General features: G+C 61.3%; 1 protein-coding gene across 1 annotated transcript; it reads right to left on the bottom strand.

Annotated features, from left to right (window-relative positions):
- Positions 1-75: 75 nt before the first annotated feature.
- Positions 76-24,775, bottom strand: ST6GALNAC1 (ST6 N-acetylgalactosaminide alpha-2,6-sialyltransferase 1). Its single transcript, XM_062216171.1, has 9 exons — positions 24,645-24,775; positions 2,572-3,223; positions 1,917-2,085; positions 1,633-1,804; positions 1,349-1,487; positions 1,117-1,220; positions 849-938; positions 667-766; positions 76-435 (listed from the first exon to the last, which is right to left on the bottom strand). The coding sequence occupies exons 1-9, from the start codon at positions 24,773-24,775 to the stop codon at positions 244-246; spliced, it is 1,749 nt and encodes a 582-aa protein (XP_062072155.1). The 3' UTR covers positions 76-243.

Below are 24,775 nucleotides of genomic sequence, written 5' to 3'. Positions count from 1 at the left end.
AGCACCACACCTGTGTCTCTGTGTTCAGCCTCTTTCCTCTGGACCACGGAGCTGACACCTGGGGCGTTGGCCACCTGTCACCCACGTGCTTAGACCCCTGGTCTCGGCAGCCTCCGTGGGGCGTGCGGCAGCTGCCCCACCTCTGTGGGTGGCCGGTCCTCCCGCGGGAGCCTCCTCTCTGTGCAAGTGGTCCCTCGGAGATGGGCAGCACGGCGGGGAGGGACGAGGCCGCCGCGGCTCCGGTCAGCTCTTGGCCCTGGCAGTGTCGGGGCGCTGGAACAGCCGGATGAGGCCCTCGTCGTGCAGCCGCTTCCACACGTCTCGCTCCAGCTTGAAGTCGTGGTTTATGTAGAAGATGAGCTTCTTCCAGGTCTTGTCGTAGTAGTGGTCAGAAAAGCGCTCGTGGCCCTCGGTGATGAAGCCGTAGGCGCTCACCTGCGCGGCGGAGGGAGACAGACGGCCTGCAGGTGCTGCTCCCCGGGCTAAGTCTGGGGCTAAGTCCCTATATCCTGGTTCTACCCCTGGGGTCTGGGTGCAAGTCCCCTGGGTGCACATGCGCCGTCTCACACCTGTGCCCACTCTCCCTCCAGCCAGAGGTGAGTGCCCAGCCCAGCCATTGTCCCATGCACAGCAGGCCTGGAAGAGCCCAGAGCGGTGACAGCGTACCTTGTCACAGAGGTGAAGGGCAGTGAGCAGTAGGAGGGCCCCCGTCGTGGGGCGGTATATTCTCCAGTGGGCCGTGTCCAGGGTCTTGGACCTCAGGAACCTGTGAAGGCCCCCAGGTCCCCGCTGTGAGACCCCTGGCGGGACGAGAGGCACGGGGCCCCTCCACCTGCCCCCGCTCTCACCTGTTCTTCATGTACCGGAGGAAGTCCGGGTGCAGTAACAGGTACTTGTCCAGTGTCAAGGCTTCCTTGAAAGCTTCCTGGGGCCTGCGCCTGTGGTCCAGAGGGGGTCACTCCGGCTCAGTCTGACCCCGCCTGGGTGGGCCAGGTCAGGGTCATGGCATGGCCACCTGCAGGCGGCCACCGAGGCTGTGCCCGCCTGTCCAACCCTTGACGGCCGCTGACTGCACGGCTCGATCGGGGGGTGGGGTGGGGTCGGGGCAGCGGGTACCTGAACCAGAAAAGGTTCTTTTTCGCCAGTGTCTGATTTTGCAGCAGGGCTTCCAGCCACTCAAAGTCCCGGGTGCCTTCCAGGAAGTGCAGGTAGCGGATGTCCTGTGGGCCAAGGGCAGCATGCGGTCTGAGAGTGCGGCCTTGGGGACCCGGGGCTGGGCAGCCCCGCTTCGCCCCTGGGGTGAGCGGAGCCTGGCCCCCCACTCCCACGCCGCGCCCTCTCCAGTCACCTTCCCCACGGGCACGCTCTGGAAACCCCGAGAGCCCAAGATGAGGAGGGACTGGGTCACGGAGAAGGCGGTGAAGCCGTAGAACGAGGTCCGCGTCCCCACGTCCTGCTCGTAGCCTTTGATGACGGCTCCGCTCAGTCTGCAGAGAAAGACAAACTCCCCCAGGACGTGTGCGTGCGGGGGGGGGGGGGGGGGCCCGGGTCGGGAAGGAGACGCGGGAGGGCAGGGGGCACATCCCGCTCTGTCCCAGCTGAGGCCCGCAGGAGGGGCTGGCTGGGGCTCACCGGAACACGTAGTCGTGGCTGTCGATCTCCTGGCCCACCTTGGAGTTGTTCAGGATGCCGCCGTTGCCCACCACGGCACACGTGATGCACTGGGAGCCCCCGGGGGGGTTGCTGGCCAGGAGCAGCTGCTGCTGGGGCACTGGGGGGAAGTGGGCCACCACCTTCTGTACCACTACAACAAGAGGCGGGGGTGGATGGGCGTTGGCGGCCCCCGGGGAGGAGGCGGATGGGAGACAGGGGACCAGCCGCCCGCTGCCCCCTGCCCTGGTGTGGCGGGGACTCACGGGAGTGGTTGAGCTCCATGAAGCCAAAGGGCGGCCCAAAGTGCTCCAGGCGGTCCCACTCGCTCTGGTTGAAGTGTCTGGAGTCCAGGAACAGGGTGAGGTTGGGCAGGAAGAGGCTCCGGAGCCACGGCGACCTGGCGGCTCTGACCTTGATCGAGTCAGGGCAGCTCTGCGGGCAGGAGGGTGGGCCAGGTCAGGCCGCAGAGGCCAGGGCCGGGCGGGGCGCGGCCAAAGAGCCTGGGTCGCCCCTGCTGCCTGCACGCCCTCACTCAGCCTTGGGGCCCCGAGGCCGGGAGCCGCGTCCTGGGAGTGTGCGGGCAGGTGAGGAGGGCTGCGGGCGTGCCTGTGCCCAGACTGCTTTTCTAGAAGGCACTGAAGTTGTGGGGTTGGCTTTGCAGGGAGTTCAACGCCTTCTGGGGATTAGGGCTTCTGGGAGGCCGGCCATTCTCTCCCCCTGCCCCAGGGCGAGGGCTCGGGGTCAAGTCCCAGAGGGGGTCTGGGCAGGTCCCCTCCTCTCCTGCTTTGGCCATCACGGGAGGGGAGGAGGGGACTGAGCATGGGTGGGGAGGGGGCGCAGGCTGGAGAGTGGGCTGCTGCGGGGGGGGGGGGGGGGCTGCCTGCAGGTGTCAGGGAGGCGGTAACGGCTAAAACTCACCGTCTTCAGCCCCGCCGCATCCATGCTGTATTGTTCCTCAAAATCCCACCGGGGCTCCGACTTGAAGTTGGCGGCCTTCAGTCTCGGGGTTCCCCGTGTGCTGGGGGGCTGGGCAGGGGCTGGGGTGGCCGGGACCTTCTTCTCCGCGGGGGCCACAGCCGCTGTGGTCGCTCCGCTCTTTCTCGTCTTGGCTGTGGCTGCTGCTGGGGTGGCGGCGGCGGTGGTCTTGGGTTTGCCCTGACTTGGTGGCGCCAGTCTCTTGGCCGTGGTCCCTGCCCTGCCCTGGGGCTTCACCACTGCCAGCTTGGAGGCTGTCAGCCGTCGGGTGGGGTCCCCGCTTCCTCTGGTCGTCTTTGTGCCCGGAGCAGTCTTGGTCGTGGGTGCCTTTGTCTGGTTGGAGACCCTGGCTGCAGCCTGGCCTGGAGGAGAGGCCGTGTCCGCCTCATTCCTGTCTTCTTCCTCACTTTTTGCCGGCGCTGTGGCTGCTGGGCTGGGCTCGTGGCGCCGCTGCTCTGGGGGTGCCTTGGTGGGCTCTGTCCTCACGCTGTCTCCCGCCGGGTGGCGTGGGTCCAGGGCGCCGCCCTCTAGCACTGCCTCGGCCTGGGGCGTGGCCTTTGGTGGTAACTCTTTAACGTCCTGTCTGTATTGATACCTGGGGACAGAGACGAACATCGCGTACGGCAGGTAAGATAGCAGCCGGGACAGCCACGCCCCGCACTGTGGTGTCTGGTCAGAGGCCTGGCTCCACTTCCAAGGCAGAAGCCTGCTACTGCAAATCCCTGGGGGACAGTGGTGATGGCCCAAGTGCTTGGGTCCCTGCCACCCACGTGGGAGCACCAGATGGAGTTCCAGGCTCCTGGTTTAGGCCTGGTCCAGCCCTGGCCATTGCAGGAGAAAATCAGTGTGTAGGAGATCTCTCTCTCTCTCTCTCTCTCTGTGCCTTTTCAAATACAGACAGTCAAAGAAAACCATAACTAGGCACTGACGTTGTGGTGCAGTGGGTCAAGCCACTGCCTGCAATGCCAGCATCCCACATCTCAGTGCCAGTCGAGTCCCAGCTGCTCACTTCCGATCCAGTTTGCTGTCAACCTACCAGGGAAAGCAGCAGAAGAGGGCCCGAGGGCTTGGGACCCTGCCAGTGTGGGAGACCTGGAAGGAGTGCCTGGCTCCTGGCGGCGGCCTGACCTAGCTGTCTGGGGAGTGAACCAGTGGAAGACCTCTCTCTCCCTCTCTCCCTGTGTCTCTGTCACTCTGCCTTTCAAATAAATAAATAAAACAAAATCTTTTTTTTTTTTTTTGACAGGCAGAGTGGACAGTGTGAGAGAGAGACAGAGAGAAAGGTCTTCCTTTTCCATTGGTTCACCCCCCCCCCCCACCATGGCTGCTATGGCTGGCGCACCGCGCTGATCCGAAGCCAGGACCCAAGCACTTGGGTCATCCTCCACTGCACTCCCAGGCCACAGCAGAGAGCTGGACTGGAAGAGGAGCAACCGGGACAGAATCCGGCGCCCCGACCGGGACTAGAAGCAGGGGTGCCGGCGCCGCAGGCGGAGGATTAGCCTAGTGAGCCGCGGCGCCAGCCAGCGTCACTAGTATTCATTCTTGTGCCTCAGGTCGGCTCCAAAGCAGGTGCAGGGAGGAGGCCGCCGGCTCCCAGCAGCTCCCCTGTGCCTGGGCACCGCTTCCTGAAGCCGCCCTCGGCCAGCGAGGGAGCCTCGGCAGCAGCGTGGAGTTTGGATGCTGGGTCTGGATGCCAGGACCAGAGCCGAGCCCCGCCCCTGGCTTCCTCTTGGGCCCCCGCCCGCCCTGACTCTGCCTCTTGGGATGTGACCCCAGATGAGTCAGGCCCCGGCTCGGATCGACTCAACTGAACTCTCTCTTTTCTTTAGTTTTCAAAGACAGCTCTCACTCAACCTGCTCTGCAATTCGAGAATTGGGCAATTCTTCTTGCTCCTGGAGCACAGTGATCCAGTTGCATAACCTTCACAGGGAGCGGGAGACTGGCCCCACAGGACCATCGCCGCCAGCCTCAATCCCAGAAGGTCCGCCTTAAAGATTGACCTCCAGGGCCAGCGCTGTGGCACAGTGGGTTAAAGCCCAGGCCTGCAGCACCGGCATCCCATATGGACGCTGGTTTGAGTCCCAGCCGCTCCACTTCCTATCCAGCTCCCTGCTAATGTGCCTGGGAAAGCAGCAGAAGACGACCCAAATGCTTGGGCCCCTGCACCTGCATGGGAGACCTGGATGAAGCTTTGGCTCCTGGCTTTGGATCAGCACAGCTCCGGCTGTTGTGGCCATCTGGGGAGTGAACCAGCAGATGGAAGACCTCTCTCTCTCTCTCTCTGTCTCTATCTCTGTCTGTAACTCTGTCTTTCAAATAAAGAAAATAAATCTCTAACTTGGCTAAAATGTGTCCAGAGCCCCCTCGACCAGCTTCCACTCATGGCCGTGTGCTGGAGGGTGCCAGCCGCAGGCCAGAGAGCTGTGCCAGGGGCTGCCGAGCCCCAGGGAGTGGGAGGGCAGCCTCCCGGGGCAGTGAGGAAGAGGCTGCCTGGCAGAGTGTCCCCTCCAAGGCACCTGAGGAGCCGGAGGACGCAGGATCCCCGGGTGCGGGCAGGAGGTGGTCCCTGCAGTAGGCGCGGTGTGTGGAGGAGAGAGCTTAGAATTCAGCTCGGTCCACTGTTGGACAGGAGCCACCAGAGGATTTTTAGTGGGGAGATGGAGGCGCTGAAGCGAGGGTGTGGTCGTGGAGGCGCAGTCTGACTTCCAGTCTAGAACGTTCCTCCAGCAGTAGCGAGAGATATGTTCTGACCTCTGTGGGTTTTGGCTCCAGGGATTATATTTACTCTCTTATCTTTATTTAAAGATTAACTATTTATTTGAAAGACAGAGTGAGAGAGAGAGAGAGAGAGAGAGAACTCTGCCTTACTCTGGTTGGGCCAGGAGGAAGCCAAGAGCCTGGCGCTCCATCCAGGTCTCCCACGTGGGTGCAGGGGCCCGAGCTCCTGGGCCATGTTCCACTGCTTTCCCAGGTGCATTAGCAGGGAGCTGGATTGGAGGTGGAGCAGCCGGGGCTTGAAAGGGGCCTTGTGTGGGATGCTTAACCTGCCACCCCTCCCTTCTACTTCTCTAAGTGGACTTCCTGGGGGCTGGGGGCTGGGGGCTGGGGCGTGGGAGGGTGGATGCTGCACAGGTCGTCAGGGAGATTCCTGAGAAAAAGACTTCCTGTGCACGTGGATTCCACGTACCCACCTCCTGCTCCTTGGCCGGGGCCAGGGGCTCCAGCCTCCTCATTGCTCCTTGGCCCCACTTGTCCTGAGTACCATTTTGTTCTCGGCTGCGTGTACCCGACTAGCTGACGTCACATAAAGGAAACAAGAACCAGCATGCCACAGATGGCACGTGGCCAGTGCTTGCATTGCGAGCCGGTGTGGCTGGGAGAGCTCTAAACCTACCCAGCTCTCAGATTTCTCCCCAGCAAAGCGGGCAGCCACCATTTGCATTCCTAGGACCATCTCCTGGCAACGTGGCCCGGAGATGGGCACTCCCTCCTTCCCCTCCTCACCCCTACGGATGTCCTGGGTCCCCAGTGGCTCCCAGGGAATCCTGCATGGGCTGGGGACCTGCTCAGCCCACTCCCCACTTCCTCTGCTGCTGCTAACCCAACCCAATGGTTGCTCATTCATCTCTTGACTCCACAAATATTGACTGTACATCTCCTGTGAGCACTGTTCCCTGGGCCTCGTGCACCTGCTGAGCCAGACACGTCCCTCCCGTCTACACTGCCAAAGACACTAAGGGGAGGAGAAGGAACCACCAAACAGTGAGGACAGGAAGGGATGCCTTGGGAGGCAGCCTGACCCAAGCTCCAGTTCCGGCAGTAACGGCGATGCTAAAACCGGACGAGGCGTTCACCGCGTCGTGTTTTGGGGGCTGTGTTTGTCCAGGGCGATGCCGTCTCATCCCCACGTCACCAGCTCCCAGGAGGTAGACCTCCTGGCCTCCCTGGCCATCACCCCGGCACGGTGCCACATCACCGCAGTGCTTCCGAAAGGCTCTCTGAGCGCAGGAGGAAGTGGACTTCGACAAAAGCCTGCAAGGAGGAGGCGTGTGTACACAGTCGGTCCCCGCAGAGGAACATCGCACTCAACAAATGTTTACGAAACGTCTCCTGTGTGCAGCGCCCCAGGGACAGGGCTTGGAATGAGGCAGGGCCCATCGACCACAGAGGACACGGCGGTCCTCACGCGAGGGTGGAGGCGAAGGGAACACTTGTTAACTGGAGAAAGAAGGGACCAGCCCTTGCAACGTGGGAAGTGGGCGGGGCACCCGCGGTGACCCCCGCTCCTGGCGGGCCTCCCACCTTCTTCCGGCCAGCTCTCTGGGCCACCACCACGCTTCTTGGCTTCCTCAAGGAAACACGCCTGCTCAGGCCTTCCAGGAGGGGCCCGTCTCTGTTCTGACCTTGAAACCGAATGGAGACCTGAAGTCCCTTGTGGCTGAGAGCAGAGGGCAGGCGGGGGCGTCCTCACCTCTTCCCTCCCTGGGGACCTTCCTCCCGGAGCACACCCGTTTTTAACTGGTAGAGAGTTGACTGCCACAGCTCTAAGCTGATGGTACTAAGAGGGTGGCGCCTTGAGGGGGTCCTCGGGCACCAGGATGCGCCCTGGGAAGCGACTTCCTGCACGACGCTTGGTCATAGAGATCCAGTCTGGTCCAGCCGTTCACCTTTGCCCACCCTCTGCCAGGCCCGTCCTCCACCCTCGCTCGAGGCCAGACCCACAGCACCGCCCAGTCTTGGCCTTGAAATTCCAAAACGGAGAACGAAATAGAATTTTGTTACAGTCATGAAATGCCAGGACAGAGAGCGCTTCTGCCTGGGTTTAGTGGCCCCAAGAAGTCACCCCAAATGGCTAATACCCTGCAAACTCCGGCCCTGCCTTCCGTTTCCATTGAAGAAAAGAGGGGGTAGAAACTGTCTCAGTGCAGCCAATGCCAGGAGGCGGTGGAGCCGCTGGGAGGGCTGAAGCCGGGTCTCCTCCCCGAAGACTTGGTCTCCATTCCGGCCTCTGCTCCCTGGAGTCTTTTTTAAAATCTTCCATCCATTGGTTCACTCCCCCAGATGGCTGCAACGTGCAGAGCTGGCCTGGGCTGAGGTCCATCCTAGTTTCCCACGTGGCTGCAGGGGCCCAAGCACTTAGGCCGTCTTCCACTGCCTCCCAGGCACTGTAGCAGGAAGCTGGATCGGAAGCAGAGCAGCCGGGACTGAAGCAGCACTCTGCTAGGGGCTGCCGCGTGGCGGGCAGAGGCCCTACAGTGTTCTCTGCTCTGCCCATTTGAGCCCGTGTGGGTGGAAGGTGGCCTGGTCCGTGACACCTGTTCCACCAGCTGTTGACCCTCCTGGCTGCAGCTTTTCATTCTCGGGAGAAAGACGGAGCCTCTCGGGTCCCAGCTGCGCCCCTGTCCAGCACCCTGGGTCACGTCCAAGGCCCACTCTGTCCCTGGGAGGAGGACCATTTGGTGAGGTGGGCAGACACCCCCCAGCGCCACTGGCTGCAGCCGGGAGACCTGAGCTCGCTGGGAGCATCTTCCCCCGGGCCCCTCCTCATTCACAGAGCCCACACTCGGATGGCCGTGGGGATGTGATTGAGGCTCACTCGATGCCTCGGATTTGACAGCTCGGCGGGAGCCCCGAGCTGGCATGGCCACTTGTGAAACCCCTGGCTGCCCACTCGGTTTAGCAAACAGCTCGCATCTCGCAGGTAGGCTGCTTCCGTTACCCGGCCCCCACCCCCACCACCAAGAGGCCCGTGGACGCCCCCTCCCCCATGGCGCTGTGCTGGGAGCGGTTTCTCTGAGCAGCGCTGTCCCCATCTCAAACATCTTCCTGGCGGGCAGCGGCTGTGGCTGGGAGAGGCGTTGGGGGGTGGGGTGGCCTTTCCCATGATCCCTGCAGGGGTGAGGCCTGCCTCCCTGGGATCCAGCCTGAGACGCCCCGAAGGGCTGTTTTGTCTGCAAAGGCTAGGGTGGATGGTGACTCCGGCCAGGAGTGTTAGGGCTTGCATGCCTGTAAGTCTCCCCGCATTGCCCGTAAGGACACGTAGCTACGGTTGCTAGGGACTTGCACAGCATTCCCTGGGGGATTTAATCGTGTCCAGGGACCCCGATTCATCTTGTTCTGACTTGTGGTCCTGACTTGTGCACCTGCTGGCCAGGGGCCGGGGAGGGCTTTTCTCTGCTAAGGGCCTCTGGCTCCCATCCAAGCACAAAGCAATTTAATTCCACAATTCTGATCTACTTTGGGATATAAAAGATATTGTAATTAAAAGTGAATTTATCAGGTCCGGCGCTGTGGTGTAGTGGGTAAAGCCGCCACCTGCAGTGCTGCCATCCCATATGGGCGCCAATTCGAGTCCCGGCTGCTCCACTTCCAATCCAGCTCCTTGCTAATGTGTCTGGGAAAGCAGTGGAAGATGGTCCAAGTCCTTGGGCCCCTGCACCCACGTGGGAGACCCCGAAGAAGCTCCTGGCTCCTGGCTTTGCCCTGGCCATCTGGGGAGTGAACCCAAAGGTGGCAGATCTCTCTCTCTGTCCTTCCCTCTAGCTCTCTGTAACTCTAAGTTCCAAATAAATAAATACATACATCTTTTTAAAAAAACAAAAATAAATTTATCGTAATAGGGACCACACGACTCTATTCACTAAAAGTAATAAAAATAACAAATTGTCTGGCAGCCTCTTCCCCCTTGTCTTCAAGTACACATCACCCAAGGAAACCTAGAAGAAGAGAGACAAGAGCTGCAGCAGGTGAAGCGTCCTGTGTGGGAGTCGGTTCAAGTCCCGGCTGCTCCACTTCCAATCCAGCTCCCTGCTGGTGCACCTGGGAAAGCAGCAGAGGATGACCACGTGCCTGGGCCCCTGCACCCACGCGGGAGACCTAGATGGAGTTCCTGGCTCCTGGCTTTGGCCTGGCCCAGCCCTGGCTATTATGGCCATTTGGGGAGTGAACCAGTGGATGGAGAATCTCTCTCTCTCTCTTTGAAAAACTGTCTTTCAAATAAATAAATCTTAGAGAGAGAGAGAGAGAGAGAGAGAGAGAGAGAGAGAGAGAGATGGCAAAAGTTTCAAAGTTCAGTTGTGCCTGCAGCCAGCTGCTGGCCAGAGAGCAGAACCCGGACGTGGGGCGAAGCCAGGGGATGCTGCAGGTGGGGGGGGGGGGTTGGAGAGGCTTCCCAGCTGGCGTCAGGGAGTAACCCCCATTGCAGGGGCTCCCCACTAACGCCGTCGGAGCAGAACATTTCGCTGAGGACCAGCAAAGAGCCCCAGAGACTCCCGCGGTTCCCTCAGCAGCTCTGCACGTGGGCTTCCCCGTGCTGTGGCCGAGGTCCGGCCGGTTGCACCTGCCCGTCTTGCTCTGAGCGGCTGGTCACCCACACTCAGCTTGGCTCCCCCCTGGAAGTCCTGGGCTCTGGTCTCCACACCCCCCGCTGTCACCTGGCTCTGTCTGGCCCCGGGGTTAGGGCCTGCTTTCCCCTCCCCAGTCACTCGCTGGTTTCCCCAGCTCCTCCTTGAAAGGGGAACCAACAAACCCTGGCTCACTCCCTGCCTCAGAGGCCTTGACCTTGAGTGCTGCTGGCTGCAAGGCCCCTGCTGGCAGCCCCCTTGGTGCTGTCCTGGCCGTCATCTCCCCTCTGGGCTTCGATTAGCCCAGCCACAACGGAAACTGCTTGTCCTTTATTTATTATTTCATTCATTTTCCTGGAAATTCCTGCCGGTTTTCTTCCCGTGCGGGGTTTCGAGCTGCACGCTGAGCGTTGGGCGTGTCTGCGAGCTGCCTTAACTCTGTTTCCTGGGAGAGAATCGCAGAAGCGGGGTTCTCTCATTCCTCCATTGTTTTTAAAAATTCAAAGCCGGCTTGTTTGGATTTGGGGGGCCGGCTAAATCCTACTGGGGCCGATAGATTTGGGGAGCTAAAGAGAAAGCGTTCAGAGGGAGTGTCACCGCTCCTGGTGAGCCGTGGCTGGATCTCATTTCCAGAGTGCCCCCTCCCCGCATGCAGGCATCCAGAACATTCTGAGATGCCCCTCGCCCACCTGAACTCTGACCACCGTGGGCCTGGACGACAGCAAGCAGGCCTGGAAGCTGGAAGCGCAGACTCAGGGGCGTGGAAGATGGGTGGGGGGCACCAAGCCCACCAGGCAGGAAAATTGACAGCCAAGAAAGGGCAGGGGCAGGTCGGGGATCACAGAGAAGAGGAGCTGCGGCCCTGCGGCTGGGGGCTCTCGTCCCGAACGCAGGGTGGTTAAAGCAGAGCTGCTTTAAAAATTATTTATTTATTTAGAGGTAGAGTTACAGACAGTGAGAGGGAGAGACGGCGAGAAAGGTCCTTCTTCCATTGGTTCACTCCCCAGATGGCCACAATGGCCGGAGCTGCGCGGATCTGAAGCCAGGAGCTTCTTCCCTGTCTCCCATGCGGGTGCAGGGGCCCGGGCACTTGGGCCATCTTTTTCTGCTTTCCCAAGCCACAGCAGAGAGCTGGATTGGAAGAGGAGCAGCCGGGACTTGAACCGGTGCCCATATGGGATGTCAGTGCCACAGGCGGAGGATTAACCTACTGCTCCACAGCCCTGGACTCCAGAAGCTGCTTTTTCTTATGGAGCTATGGTGTCCGCGGGAATAGTTACCCCTGGGGTACAATTTAGTGCAGGAGTTGTCAGAACTGGTCCCCTCACCCCACCCTCCCCTGGTGCTTTGGGAGGGGCAGATGGCATTTCCCTCCTCCTGCCCTCTCCCCGCCCCCACCCCGTCTTCTGCTGAGAAGCAGAGAGGAAGAGGAGCACAGTGGGCAGCGACCCTGTGCCCTGAGCCCCGTGCAGAACCCCCGGCCGTGGCAGCGTTCAGGAACCTCAGGCCAGGGCACTGGGGTGGGAGCGCCCTGCACCCCGCCCCGCATTCAGTCCATCTGCCCCTGCCAAGGCAACCTTGAAATCCAGCAGCTGCACAGCAGGCTGCATTTTTTTTTTTTTTTTGACAGGCAGAGTGGACAGTGAGAGAGAGAGAGACAGAGAGGAAGGTCTTCCTTCCTTTTTGCCGTTGGTTCACCCTCCAATGGCCACCACGCCCAGTGTACCATGCTGATCCGAAGCCAGGAGCCAGGTGCTTCTCCTGGTCTCCCATGCGGGTGCAGGGCCCAAGGACCTGGGCCATTCTCCACTGCACTCCCGGGCCACAGCAGAGAGCTGGCCTGGAAGAGGGGCAACCGGGACAGAATCCAGCGCCCCAACCGGGACTAGAACCCGGTGTGCCGGCGCCGCAGGCGGAGGATTAGCCTGTTGAGCCACGGCGCCGGCCAGCAGGCTGCATTTTACATTACTCATTGTGCATGGCCTGTGACTGATGTGATAAATATCCAAAGGTCCTTGGCCGAGAAAAGCATTCCCCACCCCGGCCGTGGCTTCCTGATGACACGGGAGGCTGTGGGCACACATGGGGTGACGCCTCCAGGGCAGCGATCGGGGCTGTGGCTGTCGTCTGCCGGTGACTTAACCTCCTACACCCGGTATTCAAGTTCATGGAACTTGAGTCCAGGACAGAACTGACTTCTTGGAGCGAAGGGCGCTGGAACGCCAGGCACAGAGCATCCTGCCCTGAGCCAGCCCTTGGGCAAGATAAAGAAACTGAGTCTCCCAGTTCTCATCCATTAGCTGAGTATCTTAATGACGATCTGCAAACCAACCATCCCCAGGACTTCACAAGCCACAGAACAAAAGGCACCTCAGCGGCTGGGCTGCACAGTCAAGGTCAGCCCCGGGGCAGCTGTTACCCACAGCAACAGACTCCCGCGGTTCCAGGGTCCCCAGACCACACTCTGATGGGGTGGCCGGCTTCAAGGACTTGGCACATCCCTGCACCTACAGCACTTGACCACTTGAAGTGCAGAAATCAAGGACAGCGGGAGCAGGTTATTTAGGAGCAATGTGGTCGCGAGGACCAAAGGAAGAAGAGTGACAGACCCCAGAGCAGGGGTGGGAGGCCAGGTTCCTCGTCCTGTTTGATTTTAAAAATAAAAAGTGTGTGTGACCTTGATAACAATCAACAATTAAAGAGAAGGGCTGAAAACTAAATGAGCAAGCGTGGATGGCGCCAGGGGTTCAGAGCAACGCTCCGGGGCTGTGGCTGGGGTCACTGGGCTGGGGGGGCTGTGGTCACTGGGCTGGGGGGCTGTGGCTGGGGTCACTGGGCTCCAGGGGCTCCCTGGCTGGCGGGGGAGCAGCTACAAGGAGGCATTAGCCGGGGCACACAGCGGGACACACAGCCGGGGCACACAACTGGGACACACAGCGGGGCACACAGCCGGGGCACACAGCCAGGTACACAGCGGGGCACACAGCCAGGTACACAGCGGGGCACACAGCCGGGGCACACAGCGGGCACACAGCCGGGGCACACAGCGGGCACACAGCCGGGGCACACAGCGGGGCACACAGCAGGGGCACACAGCGGGGCACACAGCAGGGCACACAGCCGGGGCACACAGCCAGGGCACACAGTGGGGCACACAGCCGGGGCACACAGCGGGGCACACAGCCGGGGCACACAGCTGGGGCACACAGCGGGACACACAGCTGGGGCACACAGCCGGGCACACAGCTGGGGCACACAGCGGGGCACACAGCGGGGCACACAGCGGGACACACAGCCGGGGCACACAGCTGGGGCACACAGCCGGGCACACAGCCGGGGCACACAGCGGGGCACACAGCGGGACACACAGCCGGGGCACACAGTGGGGCACACAGCAGGGCACACAGTGGTCACACAGTCGGGGCACACAGCCGGGCACACAGTGGGGGCACACAGCCGGGGCACACAGCGGGCACACAGCCAGGCACACAGCCGGGGCACACAGCGGGGCACACAGCCGGGGCACACAGCGGGGCACACAGCCGGGCACACATCGGGGGCACACAGCGGGCACACAGCCAGGCACACAGCCGGGGCACACAGCGGGGCACACAGCCGGGGCACACAGCGGGGCACACAGCCGGGGCACACAGTGGGGCACACAGTGGGGCACACAGCAGGACACACAGCCGGGCACACAGCGGGGCACACAGCGGGGCACACAGCCGGGCACACAGCCGGGGCACACAGCCGGGCACACAGCCAGGGCACACAGCCGGGGCACACAGCGGGGCACACAGCCGGGGCACACAGTGGGGCACACAGCCGGGGCACACAGCGGGGCACACAGCGGGGCACACAGCCGGGCACACATCCGGGGCACACAGCGGGCACACAGCCAGGCACACAGCTGGGCACACAGCGGGGCACACAGCCGGGGCACACAGCCGGGGCACACAGCGGGGCACACAGCTGGGGCACACAGTGGGGCACACAGCGGGGCACACAGCCGGGGCACACAGCCGGGGCACACAGCGGGGCACACAGCGGGGCACACAGCCGGGGTACACAGTGGGGCACACAGCAGGGCACACATCGGTCACACAGTCGGGGCACACAGCGGGGCACACAGCCGCGGCACACAGCGGGGCACACAGCGGGGCACACAGCCGGGGCACACAGTGGGGCACACAGCGGGGCACACAGCCGGGGTACACAGTGGGGCACACAGCAGGGCACACATCGGTCACACAGTCGGGGCACACAGCGGGGCACACAGCCGCGGCACACAGCGGGGCACACAGCGGGGCACACAGCCGGGGCACACAGCGGGGGCACACAGCGGGGGCACACAGCCAGGCACACAGCGGGCACACAGCCAGGGCACACAGCGGGGCACAAGTGGGGGCACACAGCGGGGGCACACAGCGGGGGCACACAGCTGGGCACACAGTGGGGCACACAGCCGGGGCACACAGCGGGCACACAGCCAGGGCACACAGCGGGGCACACAGCAGGGCACACAGTGGGGGCACACAGCCGGGCACACAGCCGGGGCACACAGTGGGGCACACAGCCGGGGCACACAGCGGGCACACAGCAGGGCACACAGCGGGGCACACAGCCGGGGCACACAGCGGGGCACACAGCCGGGGCACACAGTGGGGCACACAGCGGGGGCACACAGCGGGGCACACAGCCGGGCACACATCCGGGGCACACAGCGGGCACACAGCCAGGCACACAGCCGGGCACACAGCGGGGCACACAGCCGGGGCACACAGCCGGGGCACACAGCGGGCACACAGCCAGGCACACAGCCGGGGCACACAGCGGGGCACACAGCCGGGGCACACAGCGGGGCACACAGCCGGGGTACACAGTGGGGCACACAGCAGGGCACACATCGGTCACACAGTCGGGGCACACAGCGGGGCACACAGCCGCGGCACACAGCGGGGCACACAGCGGGGCACACAGCCGGGGCACACAGCGGGGGCACACAGCCGGGCACACAGCGGGCACACAGCCAGGGCACACAGCGGGGCACACAGTGGGGCACACAGCGGGGCACACAGCCGGGCACACAGTGGGGCACACAGCCGGGGCACACAGCGGGCACACAGCCAGGGCACACAGCGGGGCACACAGCCGGGGCACACAGTGGGGGCACACAGCCGGGCACACAGCCGGGGCACACAGTGGGGCACACAGCCGGGGCACACAGCGGGCACACAGCGGGGCACACAGCGGGGCACACAGCCGGGGCACACAGCGGGGCACACAGCCGGGGCACACAGTGGGGCACACAGCGGGGGCACACAGCGGGGCACACAGCCGGGCACACATCCGGGGCACACAGCGGGCACACAGCCAGGCACACAGCCGGGCACACAGCGGGGCACACAGCCGGGGCACACAGCCGGGGCACACAGCGGGCACACAGCCAGGCACACAGCCGGGGCACACAGCGGGGCACACAGCCGGGGCACACAGCGGGGCACACAGCCGGGGTACACAGTGGGGCACACAGCAGGGCACACATCGGTCACACAGTCGGGGCACACAGCGGGGCACACAGCCGCGGCACACAGCGGGGCACACAGCGGGGCACACAGCCGGGGCACACAGCGGGGGCACACAGCCGGGCACACAGCGGGCACACAGCCAGGGCACACAGCGGGGCACACAGTGGGGCACACAGCGGGGCACACAGCCGGGCACACAGTGGGGCACACAGCCGGGGCACACAGCGGGCACACAGCCAGGGCACACAGCGGGGCACACAGCCGGGGCACACAGCGGGGGCACACAGCCAGGCACACAGCCGGGGCACACAGCCGGGGCACACAGCCGGGCACACAGCCGGGGCACACAGCGGGGCACACAGCAGGGCACACAGCCGGGGCACACAGCTGGGGCACACAGCTGGGGCACACAGCGGGCACACAGCCGGGCACACAGCGGGGCACACAGCCGGGGCACACAGCTGGGCACACAGCCGGGGCACACAGCGGGGCACACAGCAGGGCACACAGCCGGGGCACACAGTGGGGCACACAGCGGGGCACACAGCCGGGCACACAGCCGGGGCACACAGCGGGACACACAGCCGGGGCACACAGCCGGGGCACACAGCGGGGCACACAGCCGGGCACACAGCCGGGGCACACAGTGGGGCACACAGCAGGGCACACAGCCGGGGCACACAGTGGGGCACACAGCGGGGCACACAGCCGGGCACACAGCCGGGGCACACAGCCGGGGCACACAGCGGGACACACAGCCGGGGCACACAGCCGGGGCACACAGCCGGGGCACACAGCGGGACACACAGCAGGGCACACAGCCGGGGCACAGAGAGCTCGCAGGAATGCAATTGAAAGTAAGTGTATTTGGGGGCGGAAAGAAACCGACACCCAGGAAGCTCTCCGTGCTCAGATGGCAGATTGGAGGGGCGGGGCCACAACCCCGGGCGCCAGGACCCCGGGCGCCAGGACCTTGGGCGCCAGCCCTGCTGGAGGGGTCTCCTCAGTGAGCAGGAGGCACCATTTTCTTTCTGGGAATTCAGTTTCCGGTGATACAGGCAGTGTGCGCTTGGTACAGAAATGCATTTCCTGGTACACAGGGGCCGCAGCCTCGCACGACTCCGTCCACCCGAGGGCACCTGGGCAGCCGGATCCCTTCTCTGCGCCCATCACGGAGCTGGGGGGGGGGGGTGCAGCCATTTCGGAGCCTTATTTAGCCCTTGTCTTCCTGGTTCCCTGACGCCAGGCGTCAGAGTCAGCGCCGTGTCTGAGATTTGGTGAAGTAAAGACAGTGGCTCAGCGGAGTTAGGAGGGAGCAGGACTTTACAAGCCACCACCCCTTGGCTGGGGATGGGGGTGAGAGGAGGAGGGAGAGTAGGGAGGACAGAGATCCGGGGTCCCCTGGTCTGCGTTCCCAGGGCCTAACAAGACCCCTGGAGGAAGTGGCTGCAGGCCGGGCCCAGGAGGACAGCACCAAGGGCAGAGCCAGAAAACCCTTAGGGGCTGGCGCTGTGGCACGGCGGGCTAAGCTGCTGTCTGCGACTCCAGCATCCCATGTGGGTGCGGGTTCGTGTCCTGGCTGCTCCACTTCGGCTCCAGCTCCATGCTAATGTGCCGTGGGCCCTTGCACCCATATGGGAGACCCTGAAGGAGCTTCAGGTTCCTGGCTTCGGATCGCCATAGCTCTAGCAGTTGCGGCTATCTGGGGAGCGAACCAGCAGATGGAAGACCTCTCTCTCTCTCTCTCTCTGTAACTCTGCCTTTCAACTAAATAAATAAATCTTTAACAAAAAAAAAAAAAAAAGGAAAGAAAATCACGACACCGAAAGCCAGGAGGCTCTGAGCGGGCGGGGGCGTGGCCGTCTCAGCCGCAGCTCCGTGGCTAAGACTCATCGCCCCTGCCAGACTTCGACCGCACCGCGAGTCCCGGAGCCCTCGATGCCACCCTGGGGGTGGAGTCGGAGGTGACGCTGGCCTGCAGCTTGGTGGATGTGGGGCAAGAATCAGAAACCGGCGGGTTACAGAAGTCAAGTTGCGCTTCTTGGAGCCCAGAACATAAAGCAAGAAGTGGCCTCCGCAGGTCCGCTTTCCAGCTCCCTCCCACGATCACCGCTAGAGCCCAGGCGGGCACAGCTCTCCCACGGCACACACACAGCTGCGGAGGTGCGGGCTCGGGGTGGATCTGCACACCGGCCAGCAGATCGGAGACCAGGACCGGGACTGGGACGTCGGCAGGTGGGGGTGAGACGCTTGGGTTTGTCTTGAGATGACCCAAGAGGTGCTCAGACACCAAGGGTGGAGTCAGCACTGTCCTTAGCCCCACCCCCACCCCGCACTCCCCCCAGCTTCCCGTCGCTCAGCAGGTCCTGCTGGCCCGGCCGACGCTCGGCCACACCGTCCCTGCCTGGAGTCCCACTACCACTGCAATGGCTTCTGCGGTATCCGCCCGCGCCACCCCCTCCCCCCACGCACTCAGAGTCCACGAACAGAGCAATCCGCAGAAAGCGCAAAATTAATCTAAGATTGGAGATAGCTGTAAAGTTGGACCTTTTCAGGTGCTATTTAAGGCCACGAACTCATTCTTCAACAAGCATTTGAAGAGCACCTGCCCGGTGCCCGCGTTACGGCATAGCGGGTAAAGCCGTCGCCTGCAGTGCCGGCACCTCTATGGGTGCCGATTTGTGTCCTGGCTGCTCCACTTCCCATCAGCTCCCTGCCTAGGAAAAGCAGCGGAAGATGACCCAAGTGCTTGGGCCTCTGCACCCATGTGGGACACCTGGAAGAAGCTCCTGGCTCTTGGCGTCAGCCTGGCCCAGCTGTGGCCATCTGGGGAGTGAACCAGCAGTTGGACAAGCTCTCTCTCTTTCTCTGTCTCTCCTTCTCTCTCTGTAACTCTGACTTTCAAATAAACAAATACATCTTCAAACACACACACACACACACACCAGCACCGGCACTGTGCTCAGAGACGGATATGACTGTGCCTAACCACAGGAAAATCCTAATCCAGCAAAAAACACCCACACTCTGGGTCGCCATGACTCAGAGGTGGGGGGAGGGGCAGAGGCTAAGAGGTCGGACTCTGGAGCCAGCCTGCCTGGGTGTGCACTGTCTTCAGGCACCTGATTTATCTAAGGGGTTGACATCAGTCGGAACTGGCTTTGGTCCAGCCCAATCCCAGGCGTTGTAGCCGTCTATGGAGTGAACCAGCAGATGGCCGTTTCTCCTCCCCTCTCTCTGTCTTCTCTCCCTCTGTGTCTGTAACTCTGCCTTCGAAATAACCAGGTAATTTTTTTCAAGGGACGACGACAGCTCTCTGAAAGACTCGGTCCACAATGAACAAGGCAGTGCGTGTGAGTGCCGGATCCGTGTTGGATCGGCTTCACGCTGCTGAACAAGTTCCAGCTGCTCCCGTTTCTGGGTCACTGCTCAGACTGTGTTCTTAGTTTGCATCGTCCCTGATTGAGGAAATGTCGCTCCGCCTAGGGGGTTGTGCAAACGCTGCCGAGGCCTCTCGGTGCCCCTGGCCCTGGCCCTCGGGCGCGGTGGCTCTTTCCAACCTGTCCAGCACTCGGCCTGCCTGGCTCCATCACAGGGTGTGTGTGTGTGTGTGGATTTTGCTTTTTAGGGTTTACTTGTTTATGTGAAAAGCAGAGTTACAGAGGAAGGGAAAGGAGGGGAAAAGGAGACAGAGGTCTTCAATCCACTGGGTCACTCCTCAAACGGCCAGGGCTGGGCCAGGTTGAAGCCTGGATACTGGAATCCGGAGCTCCACCTGGATCTCCCATGAGGGTGGCAGGGGCCCAAGCACTTGGGCCATCTTTTTTTTTTTTTTTTAAGAATTTATGTATTCATTTGAAAGTCAGTTACACACAGAGAGAAGGAGAGGAGAGACAGAGAAGTCTTCCACCCACTGGTTCACTCCCCAATTGGCTGCAGCTGCTGGAGCTGCGCCAATCTGAAGCCAGGAGCCAGGAGCTTCCCCCAGGTCTCCCTCGCAGGTGCAGGAGCCCAAGGACTTGGGCCATCTTCTACTGCTTTCCCAGGCCACAGCAGAGAGCTGGATCGGAAGTGGAGCAGCCAGGACTAGAGCTGGCGCCTATGGGATACCGGCATCGCAGGAGGCGGCTTACCCCACCCTCATTACTGCTAACCACACCTCGCACACTCTCTGCCCTCCATTAGACTGCAGGTCTCCTGAGAGCCTGCACAGGTGGCAGAGTAGAAGCAGCTCAGCACTGGAAGCCAAAACCCCCAGGTTCCCGGGTGGGAGGAATTCCATCCACCTGTCTTGGGCCTCACGCTGCTCGCTTTCGAAAAAGAAGAAAGTGATTAATCTTGGGCAGCAGCTGTGAAGGTCAGCGCAAAACCTCGAAAGCCACGGTGGGCTAAGCTGCCCCGGGGGAGGCCGGGCGGCCACGGTGGGCTAAGCTGCCCCGGGGGAGGCCGGGCGGCCACGGTGGGCTAAGCTGCTTCGGGGGAGGCCGGGACTCTGTGTCAGGGTGCCGGTTGGAGTCCTGGGTACTCTGCGCCTCTGCTCTAGCTCCCTGCTGATGAACCTGGGAGGGAGGAGATGATGGCCGAAGTCCTCGGGCCCCTGCCACCCACGAGGGAGACCAGGATGGAGTTCCTGGTTTTTGGCTTTGGCCTGGCCCAGCCCTGGCTGTGGTGGCTGTTTGTGGAGTGAACCAGCGGATAGAAGATAAATGACTTCTGCGTTCCATGGCTCTCGCTCCCTCTGTTAATCATTTCAGAACTTAATGGCTCAATGAACTTACTGAGCAACCTCAACATGAGGCCTTTTTCCTGATTTTCAAGATGTGCTTATATACTTACCTATTTGAAAGGTAGAGAGAGAGAAAGAGAAGTATCTTCCATCTTGTGGTTCACTCCCCAATTGGCTACAACAGCCAGGACTGGGCCAGGCCAAAGCCAAGGACTTCATCCCACATGGGTGCAGGGGCCCAAACACTTGGGCCGTCTTCCGCTGCTTTCCCAGAACATTAGCAGGGAGCCGGATCGGAAGTGGAGCAGCCGGGACTCGAACTGGCGCCCATATGGGATGCTGGCTCTGCAGGCAGCGGCTTTACCTACTAGGCCAGAGCGCTGGCCCCAGCTCCTTTTGTTTCTGGTCTCACTGTCACCCTCTGCCCGAGCAGCGCTTTGGGGTGAACACGGTGGGGGGGGGGGGGGGGCTGGGACTCATCACCGAAGCACAAAACCCAGGGCCGCCTTCGCCTCTCCCTCTCTTCTTTCCACTTCTCTCTGCTCCCACTGACACTACCGCAGGCCGGCTCCTCACCACGGCAGCCAGCGCTGCCTTGTCATGTGCCTTTGTGTCGGGATCGCCGGCTGATGCAATCTGTCCCCAACCCTGTGTGGCCACGGCTCTCAGGCCAGCAGCTCTGTCTTAAGCCCGATGGCCACCTCCCCGTCTAACAGCCTCAGGGCCCCTGGGGGCGGGTGGGTAGGGGGCTTCCTCTACCCCACACTGAGGAGCTCCTGGCTCCGCCCCCATTTTCCCACAGGCGGGACTTATGTTAGGCCCGCCTCCTGGTCTGTGCGACTCTCCTGGCCTGCAGCCCCTCCCTGCTCACTCACTGGGCCCTGCCTGTCTCTCAAAGGCCACACTCGCTCGGAAGCCTCCCCTGCAGGCCCTTGAGCTACGCCTCCTGGTTCCCTGTCAATCATCTTTGTTACTAAACGGTGTTACCTAAACGCTCCGTGGGCGGCTCCTGTCTGCCCCTTCTCGTCCTGGGCCGGCTCCCTGTGTTACAGTCACTTGCTAGGGGCCTGCGCTCGGCCCAGCAGTTAAAACACCGGTCAGGACACTGGCGTTCCAACGTGGGAGCACCTGGTTTGAGTCCTGGCTCCAGCTCTCCACTCCAGCTCCCTGCTAACGTGCACCCTAGGAGGCAGCAGGGTCCCTGCCACCCCCCCCGGGAGGTCCAGACCGAGTCCCAGGCCCCTGTCTCCGGCCTGGCCCAGCCCCTTGTGTTGGGAGCACTGGGGAGTGGAGCAGCAGGTGGGCCATCTCTCTCCGTGTTGCAAACAAAAAGCAATTTAAACAAATTACTATACAACCACACCCACAAATTCAGTTCTCCCTGCGTTTTAAGCTCCAGTAGCCTATTTGGTTCTGAGCTCGCCTCCTGGTTCGGCCCCCCGGCCAGGCCGGAGTGGACCCTGGCTGCTGAGGCTCGGGATGCGACTGGCAGAGCGGGATGGGGGAGGCGGTGGAGCTGGGGGGAGGGGCCGCAAGGATCGTGGACAGGCTCCGAGATGCCGACCCCTCTTTCCCACGCCTAACTGCCTGTCGCTGCTGCTTCTGTCTGACGCCAGGGGTCCCTGCTGACATGGTGGTGTCTGCACAGTTAGTAAAGGTGGTTTCTCCGGGGAGGGGGTCCTCCTTGGCCTGGAGGAGCCCCCCAGGAGGGGCTCCCAAACTCTCTTCTGCAGTGAGTCCTGGCCCGAGCAGGTACAGGGGCAGCTCTAGGGCTGTAAGGCGCACTCCCCGCCCCCACTGAGCTGCTCTCTGGGCTCTGAAGGGCACAGCGGGGGTAGGGAGGCTCCATCTCCCACTGGGAATAGGGAATATCACACTGGGGCCACCCCAACACCCTGCTGCCTCCAGTGGGCTTCACACCCACCCCTTAACTCTGGGGCGTGGCTTCAGCACTCTCACTGGGCCCCTCCCGTAGCCCTGACCCCACCACCCACCCCAGGCCTCTGTCCGGGAGCCCTGTGGTCACCCTTTGAGCTGTCTCTGCCTGGCTACTCCTTGAAGCTCTGCTCAGCTGGGTTCTCATTCACTGCCATCAATAGTCCAGCAAATACGAATCCACCCTCAGGCACTCAGCAAAGTAAGTTTCTGATAGATTCACTTATGGAACTGAAATGACAAAAGTACAGAAATCCACAAAATTCTGGAGTGCGACCGTCCTTCCGGAGGGTTGCACAGAGACCAATGATCATAAATGGAAAAGCAGACAAATTTTATCCGCGTGAAAGTTACTTCTGGGGGCCAGCGCCGTGACGCAGTGGGTGAAGCTGCCGCTTGTGATCCCACTCCCCGCTAATGCGCCTGGGGAGGCCGTGGAAGACGCCCCAGTGCTGGGGCCCTGCACCCACTGGGAGAGGCCAGGATCGAGTTCTTGGCTCCTGGCTTCAGCCTGGCATAGCCCTGGCTGTTGCAGCCATCTAGGGATGGAAGATCTCTCTCTGTCTCTCCCTCTCTCTCTGTTGCTCTTTCAGACAAAATCTTTTTTTTTAAAAGTTACTTCTGTATAACTGAATATGCCAAAAATGACATTATAAAGTAAATATCAGGTCAGAGAAAATACTTAAGTATTTAACATCTGTGATTTAAAGGGTTCGTTTTCCTAGTACAAAAAAAGCACCTACAAGTAAGAAAAGGGTAAACAGTTTCATCTAAAAAAGAGCAAAATATATAAACAAATCATTCACAGAAAAATGCAAATGATTAATAGACTTAAGAGGATCCTCTGGGGTTGGCACTGTGGCGCAGCAGGTAAAGCCGCTGCCAGTGACGCTGGCATCCCATAGGGGGGCCAGTTCAAGTCCCGGCTGCTCCACTTCAGATCCAGCTCCCTACTAATGTGCCTGGGAAAGCAGTGGAGGACGGCTCAAGTGCTTGGGCATCTGCACCCACATGAAAGGCCTGGAAGAAGCTCCTGGCTTTGGGTGGGTTCAGCCCTGGCCATTGTGGCCATTGCAGCCATCTGGGGAGTGAACCAGAGGATGGAAGACCTCTCTCTCTCTTCTCTCTCTCTCTGCCTCTGCCTCTCTGGAACTCTGCCTTTCAAATAAATATAAATAAATCTGAAAAAAGAAAAGAAAAGAAAAGGACCAATGAGTGGTGGCCCAAGTGTGGATCCCAGCGCCAGACAAGAGGGAGTCGTTAAATAAACAGCAGCAGATGTTAGGCTGGGGGCAGAGCCACACGTGCCAGCGTGGGTTAAGTCCATGGCCGACTGTGGTGAGCAGCCCGCGTGAGCCGTGGAATCACTAGGGTTTGGAGAGCACTGAGATATGAGCTCTGGCAGCAGAATTCTGGATTCTGCAGGATTCCGGTCCTTTGGTCTCCCAGTCATGTAATCCGGGTGACTCACCTTAGCTGTTTGCACAACCAGGGCCCGGCACCGGCCCAGTGCTATAGAAAGGTTAGCAACAAACACAATGCCATCATCCCATAGAATGTGGGAGGTGGGCACAGGCGGGGGTGTCATGGGGAGGGGCCACCCCCAAGTTTCAATTTTCTGTATTTTTCAACTCGATGAGAGCATATATCACTTTGGGATTTTAAGAGGAATAGAACCATTTTATTTTTAAAAAAGGAATTTGGAAAGAAAAGGATCTCTCACTGTTGGAGATACGTTTATTCTGTAAGAAAACCAGTTTAGGGGCTGGCGCTGTAGCGTAGCAGGTAAAGCTGCCACCTGTAGTGCCGCCATCCCATATGGGCGCTGGTTCAAGTCCCGGCTGCTCCACTTCTGATCCAGCTCTCTGCTATGGCCTGGGAAAGCAGTGGAAGATGGCCCCTGCACCCGTGTGGGAGACCCGGAAGAAACTCCGGCCATTGCAGCCAATTGCGGAGTGAACCAGCAGATAGAAGACCTCTCTCTCTCTCTCTCTCTCTCTCTCTGCCTCTCCTCTCTCTATGTAACTCTGACTTTCAAATAAAATAAATAATTCTTTAAAAAAAGAAAACCAGTCTAGAAGAATTTTTTTTTTAAGAATGAACTTGGGAACTTGGGGTCCAGAGTTGGAGCTGTCTCCCTAAGTGGGAGGGCCCTGTCTCCCTGAGCCTTGAGTGGGGCACACAGGCAAACCCTTGGCTGGAGGACGAGGTAGCGACAGGCGTGCAAGGACCAAGCCCACATCCTGGGGCGACCACGGCGGGCTCCTCTCTCAGGGCTCTCAGTGCTGCCCAGGCTCCTGCCTGCAGTCTCCACTCTCGGGCCCGCCCCCCGGGCTGGGAGCCCCTCCGTCTGTCCCCTCTTCCTTCCCAGTGGTTGCCTGAGCCTGGCACACACACACACACACACATACCCCGGTGTGGTCGCAGACCGCAGGCTGGTGCTTCCCAGAGCAGAGACTGGGAAAGGGTCAGCAGCTTACCTGGAAGGCCGCGTGCTGGGCTCCTTCAGAAAAGAGGACAGGTGGAAGAGGAAGAAGACCACCACCCCCAAAGCCACGGGCCACCGGACCACCTGGCCCAGGCGGCCGAGTCTCCGTAGGCGGGACTTCAT

Source organism: Lepus europaeus, chromosome 18 (assembly GCF_033115175.1).
Source record: "Lepus europaeus isolate LE1 chromosome 18, mLepTim1.pri, whole genome shotgun sequence".
In the NCBI taxonomy this organism is placed as follows: Eukaryota; Metazoa; Chordata; class Mammalia; order Lagomorpha; family Leporidae; genus Lepus; species Lepus europaeus.
This window is presented reverse-complemented; position numbering and strand designations above follow the sequence as displayed.